Here is a 14,824-nt window from a genome sequence, read left to right on the forward strand (position 1 = left end):
AGTATCTTTCAAACTTCTGTGCTATAGTCACGCTATTCCCTTCCCTTTTCTGACTTGTGAATTTCTACTTATTCTAACTTATTCCTCAAAGGCCTGATCAAATATCAACCCTATTCCAAGTACCTATCAAAGTCAGCTCATGGGGTTGAAAATCAAATGTTAAGTCAGGAATCAACAAACTTTTGTTGAATGAATATGTCTCTTATAAGCCTCTTTAGTATATTTCCGCTTCCCTTCTGGGCTCAAAATGAAAAACCACAAGGGATATTTAGACACTGCTTTGTAGAAAAGCACTCTAGAGTTGGTATTAGAAGAATATTAGAAACGGAGTTATAGTTGCCATTCTATTTAAACAAATAAAACCTAAAAAATATATTTATTCACGGAGGAACCTCCCCTCCAAAAGAAAGAAGTATGTAAGTAGACATTATAATTTTAAGAAAAGGTTATTCAGCTTCTGGGATGTGTGTTGTTCTAGAGGAAAGAAAAAAAGGGAGGCTTTATCACCAAGTATTTATTTCTGCAAGAAAAGGAGAAGAATATTCTGGGGTAATTCTGACCCTGAATGCCTTTAGAACCAAGGAGCTCTGTAATCAGATAGAAAGATAAAGAAATTGAAATGTCAAAAATGTGGTATTGTGAGAAGTATATGTATCTACTCAGGAAGATCTCGCAAAGTCCTGTTTAATTTATAAACTGAATGTAATCAGATTCATAGCCCTCCCCAATTTAGGAGAAATAAAAGGGAATTACACTGGTCCTTATAATTTCCTTTTCAGGTAAAACATCTAAAGCAATTAACAAAACCATCTGAAAAGGGTGTGTTATTCAATAATAAAAAACACTGAATTCTGATTCCTAAGTTAATTCCCTTAATATAATTTAGATGCCTGTAAACAGATGCCTTGTTTATAATATACTCATAAAGAGTAGTACAAAGTAGGTGATGTTGACACTAACTATAGGTTTGTCAGTGCATAGTATGGGAATAAGCAATAGTCCTTCTTTCCCATGTTATAGCACCTGAGGATTAATAAAAGATAAAAATACCTGTCTAAAGAAAATCTGCCCCAGATTTCCCAGTTCTCAATTAAAAATATATATTACTTAGTACTCCAGACTTGTTTCTCAGTGTAAAAGAACACTAACTACCTTAGCGAGTTGTTTCTCTGTATAAAATTTGCAAAATATTATGTTTCCAATGTGTATCTTTAAGTAATGTAAACAGCTATGTTGTTTGCTGGCCAACACCTTTGGAGAAGCCACGTGTGCCAGGGCAAGTGCTCCACACTGCAGTGGTTCCCAGTACTTCTGTCCTTGTACTGACCTGAGGCAGTCATTTGCGCTAGGAAGAGCAGGTACAGAGAGGTAGCATCCAGCTGCAGGTGTCCCCACTGATCATCACCCACTACAGTGGCACAGGTTTTGGTGTTGTACTTGGCATGGAGGCTATCCTTGGTACTCTGACTATACTTGAAGGATTCTACTTTATCCACCTGAAGAAAACAAAAACAGTAAAAGAAGGCTATGCAGAAAAATCAACCCATATGCCATACTTTGGTGGTAATCTGATACATATCATTCCATTTGGTCTTCAGGCAATTTTGAGTATTTAAAATGCATTGTTACCTCTTTTTCCCTACACTTATACAATTAGGAAAGTCTGCTCTTGCTGTTTTTCTTTTTTTTTTTTTTTTTGCTGTTTTTCAATTTAAGCAATTTAATTAGAAAATAATATCCATCAAAACCAGCTATTTCCTAGTCACCTCTCTTTCACTCTTCAGATGGTTGTTTTCCCACTTTGTAGATAAAAACTGAGGTGTGGAGAGGTGACAACAGCTTAGTAAGAGATAATTGAGTTGTTAAAAAAGATACATTTGTTCCTGAAACAGAGGTAGGAATTTTGAGGGAAGAGGATATATTTTGAAGGAGTAATGAAAGGAGCTAGGGAGAGACCCATGGAGTGACAAAGAAAATATGTGAAAGAAAGCTGAAACCAAGGACAGAAATGAAACACTGTGCAAGGGACAAATGAAAGACTTATTTCCTGAAACTTCAATTTGATTATGTGTGCATCTGCTATACAATAGTAAGTATCATACTTTTAAATATGGTTTAAGAAATTCGTGACTTTAAACCTATTTGGTAAGGTGGAAAATGCAAATATCTAAAATACAAAAAAATTTAAAAGTAGCAAAGAAGGAAAAAAAATGATGGCTGTGAGTTAGTCCCTACCGGACTAGAGATCACTGATCAAGTTCAGAAGTCTAGAGTTGATTTCTTTTTACTTTAGACTTGTTGTGTGCCTCAGGATGGTCATTTTATTAATCTGGGCCTCGATTTCTCCTTCTAATAAAATGTAATCTTGGGCTCAAAAATCAATTCTGAGTCAAAGTGCACAACATGTGTAAAGATCTCCTAGGATAAAAGTAAAATACTTTTTCTTTAAGTAAAACACTGTTGAATGGAAAAATATCATAAACAAACCCAAAAGATAAACCAGAGACAGCTAAAAAATATTTGTAGTACATGTGACAAAGGATTAATATCCATCATGGACAGGAACTCCTCAAATAGGCAAGAAAGAGAAAGCCCAAGAGAAAAAGAGGCAAAGGACCTAACAGGCAATTAATAGAAGAGGAAATACAAATTTTCAACCCACACATGAAAGGGTGCTCAACTTCACTCAAGATCAGGAAAATGCATATTAATGCTAGAAGATGTAAGTCCTTGGCCCCTTATCTCCAACCCTAAAATCTAAAACACTTCCAAAAGGTTTTTCCCCCTAAGTTTTGTACCAAAATTCATTTGGTGGCAACACCTGATTCAAACTGACTTGGGGCTATTTGTAGTTTTTATTTATTCCACTTATTGTAAAAATGCATGTTTTCCTATAGAGAGATTAATGTTTTTGATGATAGAGTGATGTCTGGACTTGCTGAGGGCATAACATAATATACGGTATGTGCACTGCACTACCTTTTAAAATCTGAAAAATTCTGAATTATAAAATTTATCTGGTCCCAAGGGTTTCAGAGGAGAACTTATAGACCTGTATCATCTTTTACTCAATATACATAATTGCATGTACAGTAATGATGAAGTATATAAGAAAATCATTTTTAGAGGGGGGTAAAAGACTGGAAGGTAATACTTCAGTGGTAACTGGGTGGTGAGATCATGGTTGACATTTCCCTCCTCAATTCTACAGATTTTCTAAAATTAGTATGTACTATTTGTGAAACTGAAAAAAATATAAGCCATATATATATATATAACAATGTGGTTTTATTGGAGAGGGTGCTGTTAACAATGCCATACCTGTCTGATCATGCAGTGCAGCAGTCCCCTCATCAGCTTCACTACACTCTGCAGAAATAAACGGAAACAAGCTGTTATAAACATCACTAGATGCAGGAATACTTACTCAGCAACTGCAGTTGGTACATGATCTTTTGAGAACAAGTAACCTTATCCTGGGTTCGTATTTACATGGCATTTACTTTATAGGTACACAGAAGAGAAGATTGCAGCTAAAAGTGGAACTAAAAGCTGCAGTTGGTGACTCCTTCAAGTTAAAAAAAAAATCCAAGCTCCAACAGGTTTATGTAAAACTAAGTCAACTATCCTATTAGAGGACATTCCATCTGGAAAAAAATGGGTAAGTCAGCTCAAAAATCATAAAGCTATGAGAATATTTAAAATATATCCTATGTCCTAGAAAAGCAAGCATCATCACTTTTATTTTTTTCTGAACTAGCCAAGACTTATCTTCAAGAGTCCACAGAAATATTTATCTGGACATTTTCCCTAAATAATAAATGAACTTCAATTCAGAATAATTGTAAAGGGGAACTGTTAGTGCAACTCAACCCTCTTTCCCTGAAAAAAAAAAAAAAGCCACAAACTTAAGTCTCAAGTCATCACTATTTCCCTTACTAGGACTTGACAATTTCCAAGTAGTTAGTTTTCTAATCATAACACTCCAAAATTTTGATTACCAGTTATAACAATGTACTATATTAGTTAGTATAATGCATACAGTAATAATATAATAAGTATATTTAATTATAATATAGTATAGTAACAGTATACTTGTTATACTACATGACACTAGAAGAGCCCGTCAACACTGGCATGGGTAGACAATATGTTTTGGAAGAATATAGCACCAAACAGCTTCTCCATTTCTCTAAGCTTTCTGTTTCACAGTTCAGAAGAAATACAGCCAGGTTACTCCAGGGAATGCTGCCTCAGAGGTGGCTTCAGGACACCACTGAAAACTAATCTACTTGGGAGCTGCACCATTCTGTTATTCCTTCAAAATATTCAAATGGGACTACAAGCAGTAGGCAGGACAAGGATAAGCACCTATTAAATTATGTTCTAATGCTTTATGAAATCTTTTACTGAGGGAAAAATAAAGTGTTTCCTTGGGAGAGTTCCTTTCCTTAAGTAATTTCTGTCTACAAATGGTCCCCTCCCCTTACAGATCAAGGGAAGAAATAAAGAGAGAGTGAGAGTGAGAGTGAGAGACAGAACAAACAGGCAGTGCATGATCTTGTCACCTTTTAAAGCATGAAGCATTTGTTATAAAGTAATGAAACTGACTGCAACCCCTACAAGAAAACCTCTATCATTACTCTGATCCTAATGAAAGAGACCATCCTTTAATATACTGTTACAGACAGCATTAAACACAGTCTTCTTACTCTATGGCGTTACTTTATTCAATTCTGAATTCTCTTCTACATGTCACCACATACTTACAGATTTCTATCCCATCCTTTCAACTCTCTTTACCACCCAGACCTGCTACTACCATCTACATTTTCTTTAAACAGCAAACCTGGGAGATTATAGATGCAGTGGAGGAGTCCTGATTGCCATCCACTTTTGTCCTCTTGGAATGGCCGCTGTCAGCCATTTCTGTCCTCAAGTTCCAAATTCCAAGTCAGGATAAAATGAATAGGAAGCATGGAGAGGTAAGAATGAAGGGAAGTATCTGTAGTTTGTATTCCCCCAAACTGCCCATTTCCTGATTCAGGTGCACTAGTTGGCATTAATTATACATGTTTATACATACACCAGGGCTTCTAACCACACCAAGTGATACCCTCCTCTAATCTATCTTTTTTTTTGAGGATATGGATCTATGTGTTTGTGAACTGACTATATAAGGATATATAACTATTTATACACAACAATAGCCATGTAAGTATTAATACCTGTCTCTCTCTCCAGGTATATTTACAATCAGATACATATGAGCATCGAACATATGCAAAGCACTCTACCAGGCTTTGTAAAACATAAAGAAAAGGGAGACAGAACAGATATGTTTTTTAAAAACACTAAACTACAAAAAAAGGAAAGAATGAAAAACAACCCCACTAAACTACAAATACAGTCTACCTAACAATTCCTGGTTATCCTTTAAAACCCAACTCCTCTATGAATCCTTCCTTGTCTTGTTCAAGGGAAATTAGACTTTCCTGCCTGTGTGTTCCCACAGAACTTTGTACTTATCTCCTAAATATGGTACCTACAGTATCTGTCTTAATGCATTGTAACTATGTTTATATATATCTGTCTCCCCTATCACCCTATGAACTCCTTAAGAGAAAGGGGCAGAGGCCAGATTCAGAAATAGACCTTTAAGTCAATACACTAAGCAGATTGTGTTTTTAAAAATATATACTCCATGTCTGCAAGTAACTCTCAAATGGCTTACCAAAAAACCTGTGCGCCTGGCGGGGAACATGTTTATAGAGAGGATGCAAATATGACAAAATGTTAACAACTAGTCAACCTAGATAAGGAGTACATGCAAATATGTTCATTTTACTATTTCTAAAACTTTTCTGTAAATTTAAAATTTAAAAAAATTAAAAGTTGAGGTTTAAATATAAACATTTTGTCCCATTTTATTTTTTATATCTATTGTAGGGCTTGGCACATAACAATTACACAAAATTTGCTAAATGAAAAACTGAACATGTTGAATGGCATAGACCATAAGTAATCTAGAAGTTCCAAGAAAGTAGTCCTGAGAAAGAAGTGATCACTGTGAAATTGAGAGGTCTATGAGAACAGGAACCAGAGAAAAAGTGGGATTGACGGTAGGCTTCACAGGTGGAAGAAACAGCTCATAAAATGATTTGGAGGTGGGAATGTCTGTGGCTTCCATGGAGGAGGAAATATTCAAAAAGACTGAATCTGAAGTCATAAGACCCAGGTAGTATTCATGACACCACCAAATTCCAACTTCATCTCCTTCTGTCAATCCCTTCACCTGTAAATTGGGGAAAATAATACCTAATTCACAGGGTGTTACAGGAATAAAATACTAGTAATTATGGGAAAGTATACAGTACAATGAAAAGTCTTTACACAAATGTCAGGTATTTTTATCAAGGTACTGTTAGAGGAGTAATGAAGATACCAACCTGGTTGGAACTGGGGGTAGAATGCAGGGGACCAGCATGATATAATGTTGAAAAAGCAGCCTAGGACCAAACCCTAAAGAGCCTTGCCTACCAATCCAAAACATTTGGATTTGACCTGTAGGGAAATTAGAACTACAAAAAGATTGCTGAGAATGAAAATACATAATTTAAGTGTTGTTTTCACTTAAAGTCTAAACCCTTTCACTAAGCGATCAGGGTTTAGACTAGGGTTGAGGCAGAAGGGAATAGAAAGGAGGGGACGGATTCGAGAAAAATTATAAGAATTAACAGACTTTGGTCTGCATGTATCAAAAGGCAAAAGGGACAAGTCAAAAATCACCATTAAGGGCAGCACTTTTCAAACACTGTTTTATAGAACACCAGTCCAGGAAATTCTGGGAAGGCTGTAAAATCCACCCCCATCTTAGATTCAAAATGCACATCAGTATATCAAAAGCTCTGAGAAATTACAGAGTAAGAAACCTGCTGTTTAACATAGCTCCAAACTTAGTTGATCTAGTATTCCATGGAACACACTATGGGAAATGTTCTAAGTAATGTTGCCCAGGTGACTAGTAGAATGAGGACACCAGTAAGAAAAAAAGGGACATTTGGTCAGTTGTTGTTGTTTAGTAGTCTATTTTGTTTGTTTTTAGTAGGGAAGGTGGGGTTTCAGACCTGCTGATTTTGAGGAGCCACAAGATATTCAGGTGCAACTGATCAGAAGACAAATGAAAATCTGGGTTTGAAATTGAAGTGAGGTCAGAGTTAAAGATGAAGCTTTGGAAGTCATTCTCATAAAGGTAATAGTTAAAGACACGAGAAAAGATGAGAGACTACACAAGGAGAACAAAACTGATGAAGAAGTAGAACTGGGGGCAGCCAAAGAGCTATCTCTATTTGTGTGTCTATTTGTTTTTATGGGTGTGAGTTTTTATCTGTGTGACTAAGAGAAAGGGCATTTGTAAAAACATGTATGTGCATACTTCTATTCTCAACCTAGGATAGAACAGTCATTTAAACCCTTGTCCCCTCTTCATCCAGAATTCTCTTTAGTTCTCTGACATTATTTCTCAGAGAGAAATCTAGGTGAGAGTTGGAAGGAAGGGTAGAAATGATTAACAGTCAATGGTTTGGGAAAATCTACACAGTAATGGAAAGCTCACAGTAGGTAGGAATTTAATATATGAATTTATTCTATTTGATTTCACCTATGCTCATTTATTAGCCATAGATCAGTGATTATCTCTGGCTGCACTTTAGAATTACCGGAGCAGTTTTTTTTTTTTTTAATATTGATGCCCCTGGGGCTCCACTTACAGAGATTTATCTAAATCGTTCTAGGGTGAGGTCCAGTAAGGGTATTTCTTAAAAGCTTCTCAAATCATTCCAACGCACAGCCAGAGTTTAGAACCATTCGTGTAGAGTGGGGACAAATCTAGCTCACGGTGTGTTTTAGTAAACAGAACTTACTGATTAAAAAAAAAAAGAACTTACTGGAACATAACCACGCTCATTCATTTATGTATCATCTCTGGCTGCTTTTACATAGTAGCAGAAGACCTGAGTAGTTGCGTAGAGATCACACATGACCCACAATGCCAAAAATATCTACAATCTGGCCTTTACAGAGATGGTTCTCTGATCCCTAGTCTGAATTAACTGAGTCAAGTTTGAGAAGAAAATTAATGAGACTTAATAATACAATCTGTTTTAATTTATAATGAAAGTTGGTAGAAATTTTAGAATTCCCAGAGAAATGTGTTTTTTTAAAAGATGTTTCCTATTGCCATAATGTTTTTGAGACATCCCAAGGTTATTACTGAGGTGGTATGGAAAATATCTTTGTGCTGTGTGAAAAGTTATTTAACGAAACATTAAAATTTTATAACGAACAATTTTCTGTTCATTTTTCCCCTCTTCCTCTGTTACATTCTTTCTTCCTGGGCCACATAAGGAAAAATGTCAACTCTGCAGAATGACTGATCAACAAGGAGACACAGATTTCTTCTAACAGTGTTGAAAAAGAAATTTGTCAAATCGTACTGGGTATAAAATCTTGGGTATTGTTCCACCAATATTAATTTCTAGCAAAACAAAACAAACAAAATACTGAGATCAAAATAGCAAAACATTAGAGTAGGACATAGGATAAGGGAGGGGAGTAAGATTACAGATGATTTTTTTTAACACTCCTCTATATTTTCCAAATTCTCACAATGGTTATGTATGTTTTCTATAAGTCACAAAAATATTGATCTGTACTTCCTGGGCTAGAGCAAAAACTCCAACAATTTTTTCTGGTGGACCTAAGTACCTCTTAATTATGGCTTGAGGGAATAAGAAACACCTGCTGTTGCAGAGGACAACACAGTGAAACTTTCCTGCTGCCGAGGACTATAACCCCACAATATGTTGGTGTCCTTAAAAATAACCAAATCTCAATATTCTGATTTATAGATGAAGACTGGAGTTCAGATTGCCTAAGCTGAGGGAGACCACTTGAGAAAATGGCTGGTGTGGAGAGAATCTTTTCCACTAATGGAAAAGAATTCACATACACCTTACAACTGACAGCAGAGTACCTTAACATTAAGAGTCTCATGTAGCCCAGAATATTATTTTCTTGGTCATTAAGAGGACGTAGCATCCTGTGTCTAAACAGTTCTATAGAGGATACTTCTTTACTGAGGGGAGGGCCTTAAAAGTTGGCTTAAAGGCATCTGTTGACTCTGACCTTATTTTGCCCCAAGGGGTGAGGGTGGGTATGGGGGGGGAGACACACAACAGACTCTGAAACAGTGGCCTAGGTATAAAAATCAACAAATAATGTCTTTTACTTGTGTCTAGTTGGGAAAGTCTGCTAATTTGTATCAGTTACCCTCATATAAATAGCACCTATCATTTTCAAAAAAGAAGTAAAATGGTAGATACCTGCCTCCGAAAATTCTTCTCAATGAGAATAAATATGCTGGAGACTACAAAATACATTTACTTGGAAAGAGGATTACAAATTTTAGCAAAGATCTGAGGATAGGATTTTCCACTGTAAGAGAACAGACTGTGCCCTCTCCCCCTGAATCAGCAAGTTTCATGTTTCCACTGCAAAAAAAAAAAACTCCATACAATACAGGAAAGCTTTATGGAATGCAATTTCAGCAAGGTGAAGAAAGAGTGAGAGAGGCAAAACATACCTGTCTTAGCTCCTGTGGACTATATTTCCTTCCTCCTCCCCCCAGTTCCAGAGCTCTTTGTATTTTTATTGAGTACCTGCTCCAGTTCATAGGCCTTTGCCTTATCCTCATCCCGGTCTGCATTCTTCCGATAGGCCAGCCCCAAACCCCACACAGCTAAGATGCTGTACACATTATCCCGGACCCAGGCATCTTTCTGATCATAGCTGGCTGGAAGCAAGCCAGTCACTGGATTCTGTAAGGACAAGAAAAAGGGGACAGGCAGGTAGCCATAGGGTGTTAATATGAGGAAACAGAATCTATCAAATGGGTACTGAGGGACTTTGGTCTTTCTTCTATGTCCCCACTCCTGAGTTTTATAATCTCCTCTTCTGACCAAGTGCAAGCAAATGCTATCTTGAATAAAGGGAAAGAGCTGGCTGAAGCCTTACAAGTCTGAAATGTGGGAATTCTTAAAAGAAAGGAGGTGCTTTAGAAAGAATGAACTACCAACGAAAAATCAGCATTAAAAGATTAGAAAAACTATAATGAACAGTATATACACGGTACTTCAGATCTTCACAACAGTCTAGTCTTAAGATGGCTAAAATTCTTCTACCTCTTTTTCCTTCAGAAGAGGAGAAGGAGACGACTCCCAAGCCTGGGGAGGGGGCCGGGGGCGGTGTCGATAAACAAGCTTCGACACATCTTACAACTTCGGCCCCTGGAACCCAGCAGTGGTTTGGGGGACGCGGAGGGTTGGGAGGGGGGACTCAGAGCTCTGACTCAGGACTCGTGGCTAACGGTGCCTGACTCTGGTTCTGTTCCTTGCCCAACACCTTTCTTCAGGGTCCTTTACGGCCTCCCCAGCTAGGGGGCAGGAGAACCTGCAATACACCTCCCACCCACCCACACACACACACCCACACAAACGGGTTCACCCAGGGTCTCCGTCCAGGTTATCACACTGCGCATCCTCGGTGATCACAAGCGACACCCCATCACTTACCTGATGGCACAGGATGGTCTGATGCACCAGCCTAGCATAGCCGTCAAGCCGGACCCCCGAGTTACTCCGGCTCCTCATCGCGCTCCGTTTCCAATCCCCTCAGAGAGACGGCCGCAGTACCACAGGGGCCCACGATTTTCCAAGAAAGGAGGCTCCAACGCAGCCCCACCCTCGCTGTGGGAAGCCCGAGTACCAGGCCCGGGCACAGTCCTACCACCGCTCGGGCCTGGGGCCGGCTGTCCCGGCCAAGGCGGCCTCCGCGGCCACCACAGCCCCGCGCGCGCCCGAGCCTCCCGCGCTCTAGAGCCCAGCCGGAGTGCCTCCGGCGCCGCTCGCCGCCTCTCTTAAGCCCGTCCAGCCTCCGCGGGTGGCTCCTGCATCCTCCGCTCCACTCCCGGAGACCGAAGACAGCCGCGGCCCAGAGCCTCCAGCGCGGCCGCCGGCAGCTGCAGGTCACAGGCCGCGGCGCCGCCTCCACCTACCACGAGACGCAAGCCGGAGGCGGGTCTGACGCCCGGTGTCCCTGCAGCTGCGCGCGGCGCCTGGGGACTCGCCCCGCCCCCGGCCACCCACCCCGCCCCGCGGACGAGAATGTGTCACCGTAGGCAATGTGCTATCAGCGGGTTATTTTCGAAACACCTCAAGTGACTATTTCAGTTGTCCACACTTGCTGTGGACACAGGATGTTAGGGAGGCTGTTTCTTCTGCCGGACTAGTTTTAGGAACTTACGGTAACTTGAAACCTAAAAGGAAAGAACGATCGTTTGCGTTCAAGGTCTAAAGAATTGGAATTTCTGGGTCTTTATTGTATTTTATCCTTTTGACTCAAAGCTCAGATGCAACTCCTTACTCCGATCCAAACCAAACAAGAAACAACTCCCTAAGGTAAATACTTTATTCCTCAGAAAGTGGCGAATCGGCGCGCTTGGGAAGGAGGGGGCAGTGTTGTACTTTGAGGAAGCGAGTGCCCCAAGCGGGAACTGGGCTGGGAGGGAGCGGTGCTCAGGACAGCCTTGGCCGGAGAGGAGCTGGAGGAGATTGTATAACAGCTTTGGAAGGCTCCCTCGTGCGTACATAGATCACAAGGCTGAGGCAACAAAGACTCAGCTGAAAATAAAGGCAGAAAGGGAAGCTAGAAAGGAAACCTGTAGGTAACGCTGATCACTAGCCGCAGGGTAATCGGACCACACCCCGCTAGGTGTCCTGGCCCAAGGGCCTTTGCTCCCTTTGTTTACTGCCCCAACCCCCACATCTTGATCTCCGTTGATCCAAACCCTGCACTTCTTTCAAGTCAAGGGTTAAGTACCACCTGCTCTCTGAGTCGCGGGGTAAGAGAATTAGACCAATTGACCTTTCAGGTCCAACTCGGAAAATCTGTGATTCTAAGCCTTCCCTAGCCACCTCACCTAGGCCACAGTGATTTTGCATTTTCGTTTATCTTTTTTTCAATTTAATTTTTATTTTATGTTGGAGTATAGTCTCTCCTCGTAAGCTCCCTCCGTTCCAACCCCACCCTCACCCCCGCCTAAATTAGCATAAAGTCAAGCACCTAGGAGGTGACTAGCAAATATTTGGTAATGATGATGAAGAAAGGGAGGGAATGCTCAAGAACTCAGATCTGGGACTTTCGGGTTCAACGGCCAGCCAGCGATATAGTTAGATACAGAGATACATTTAGAATTCTCAAGCAAATGGTTTCCATCGCATTCACTGGCTATGCAAATACCATGACTGGCAAATAACAAGCTACTTAAAGGCCCAGGTACACATGGGGAGAAAAAGTCTTTCCAGGGAAACCCACTTCATTTTGGAAGAAAGAGTGCTTGCCTGCCCCTACTCTGGTCCTAACTCCCTGACATCTTCCCCTTGGCCTGTTGCCTCAAAAGCCCTTTCTCTACTCTTGTCCCCTTGAAGCTACTGCCTTCTCTTTTTCTTCACCTCATCATCCTTTAAAGATGTTTTAAAAATATTAAAGTAATATATGCTCACTAAAGAAAACTTGGAAAGTATAGAAAAGTAGAGCAAATCACCCATAATTCCTTCTCACAAACAACCACCTGTTAATATTTTAGCTTATTTTTTCTAGTCTTTTTATTCCTTCTGCATAGATCACCTTCCCTGGCAAGTTATTCAGAAGTATGAATAGATTAGAAAAGCCAAAGGTAGTGTGTTAACCAAGGAAGGTTAACTGGCTGGCTACCAAGATGCCTTGTTGGATGGCATTACCTTGGTGCTTTCAACCTCAGTCCAAGCTGGACCTTTCCATCTCAGAAACTTGACCTCCTCAGTGTCCCTGAACTGGTCAGTCTCAGGAGGCTGACTCATGCTGATTAACTCATGAGAGACTGATGTGTGAAAACCAGGATGCTGGTTGTTGATGAGAAATAGAACAGTAACAGTTTATTTTATATTGGAGTATAGTGGCCTGACCACCACATTCCCTTCCTTTAATAATGTATAAGCCTCTCTCCTTACCAAGTGCTATTTTGTTTTATACGATAACCCTATGAAGTAAATACTATGATTAACCATGCTTTAGAGTTGGAGAAGCTAAGGCGCCCAAAGATTAAGTAACTAACAAGTCTGCTCTATGTGGGCTTCACTGTCTCCTTTTTCTACGCTTCCATGGTTCACTGACACATTCTTGCTTTAGATATGTCAAAACTATCCACCCAAATTATAGTCAAATCTTGCTTGTCTGGAAGCCATTATGTTTCTTGAAGGTGATTTTTCCATTTGATTCACCATACATTAATTTTATAGTTTAACTCTTGAATAACATTTTATTTCCAAGTTCCTGGGAATATTTTATTGTTGCTCCCTTATATTACCTGGAAGTTTTAATCATACTAATTTTCAAAAATCCAAAATTTTTTAAACTTCACATTTTATAAATGTTTTCCATGGTTTTGCATTTTATGTTAATGTCTATATTAATCTTCCTTCTAGTAGATGTTCCAGTTTGCTTAGCTATTCTCTCATTATTAATAATAAATCTTTTATTATATTTCTTGAAAAAACAGTTCACACACTGTCTCCTTTCTGTTGTTTCCCATTCACTCTCTTTAAATTTTTTAAAAAATTGTATAAGTAATATATAAACACATTCTTTATGAAAACAATTTAAATATTACAGATAAGGTTAAAGTTCCCCATGTCTGTCACCCATAATCACAGTCTCCTTTATCTCCCTCCCCAAAGGTAACCACTGTTACAGGATTGGTTTGTATCCTTCCAGATTTTTCCCTATGAATGTACACACACACACACACACACACACACAGCAATACATATAAAATATTGTTGTTTTCTGCGTATTCTTTTAATGCAAACAATATTATGCTGTACCTACTGTTGTGCAGAGTGCCTTATTCATCCAAAGTTATGTCATGAAGATCTAGTCATGTTATTACATAGAGATCTACTTCATATACTGTGGTTTATGTAGGCATTCCTCTGTTGATGAACATTCACTTTGTTTCCAGGTTAGAACTCTTGAAAATAGTTCAGTGAACATACATGTATGTCTGCTTGTGAATGCAAACAGGTGTTTTGGAAATAGGCATTTAAATTTTGATATATCCAAAAAACCATTTAAATTATCTGCACCACTCAGTAGTATATGAAAGTCTCCATTTTCCCCATCCTTACCAGTACATGATATTATTAAACTTTAATTTTGAGCAATCTGATGGGTGCAAAAATGGTATCTTACCTTAAGCCTAATTTATCTGAATACTAATGTCATTGAGCATCTTCTTATGTTTATTTTATTTAATTTATGTAATATTTGTTTATTTATTTTATTTTATTTCTTCTGGGTAATAACTTTATATACTTAGTCATTTCTCTATTGGACTGTTTTTCTTATTGATTTATAAGATTTTTTTAAAAATTACATAATCTGTAGTTTAACTTAAAAAAAAAAAAGAAATCCAAAAGAGATAATGAACATTTTTCCATAAGTGGTTTTCTATTAACATTATTTTGGTGTCTTTGTATTCATATAGTTTTTAATGAAGTCAAATTTATGAGTCTTCCTTTTTGTCTTATTTTAGAAGGCCTATGTAGTAGGTTGCATGTTGGTCCAACAAAAGTATGTTTACCCGGAACTTGTGAATGAGACCTTATTTGGGAACAGGGCCTGTGCAGATGTAATTAAGGATCTGGAGATGAGATCATGCTGGATTTTC

General features: G+C 38.8%; 1 protein-coding gene across 5 annotated transcripts in view; it reads right to left on the reverse strand.

Moving 5' to 3' along the window:
• PHKA1 (phosphorylase kinase regulatory subunit alpha 1) overlaps positions 1–11,124 on the reverse strand; it is a 140,841-nt gene extending 129,717 nt beyond the window's left edge. For 4 of the 5 annotated variants that reach the window (XM_028482963.2, XM_024131042.3, XM_024131040.3 and 1 more), the window contains exons 1-4: positions 10,632–11,124; positions 9,720–9,878; positions 3,322–3,369; positions 1,328–1,496 (exon numbers count right to left, since the gene is read on the reverse strand). In XM_028482963.2, the coding sequence (XP_028338764.1) occupies positions 1,328–1,496; positions 3,322–3,369; positions 9,720–9,878; positions 10,632–10,709 (454 nt within the window). In that variant the 5' untranslated portion in view covers positions 10,710–11,124. Of the gene's footprint in view, positions 1–1,327; positions 1,497–3,321; positions 3,370–4,849; positions 4,952–9,719; positions 9,879–10,631 lie in introns of those variants that run through there. The other variant, XM_028482964.2, reaches the window with a different exon arrangement.
• Between the last annotated feature and the right edge of the window lie 3,700 nt (positions 11,125–14,824).

The sequence above is a fragment of the Physeter macrocephalus genome, chromosome 21 (genome assembly GCF_002837175.3).
Source record: "Physeter macrocephalus isolate SW-GA chromosome 21, ASM283717v5, whole genome shotgun sequence".
Classification (NCBI taxonomy): domain Eukaryota; kingdom Metazoa; phylum Chordata; class Mammalia; order Artiodactyla; family Physeteridae; genus Physeter; species Physeter macrocephalus.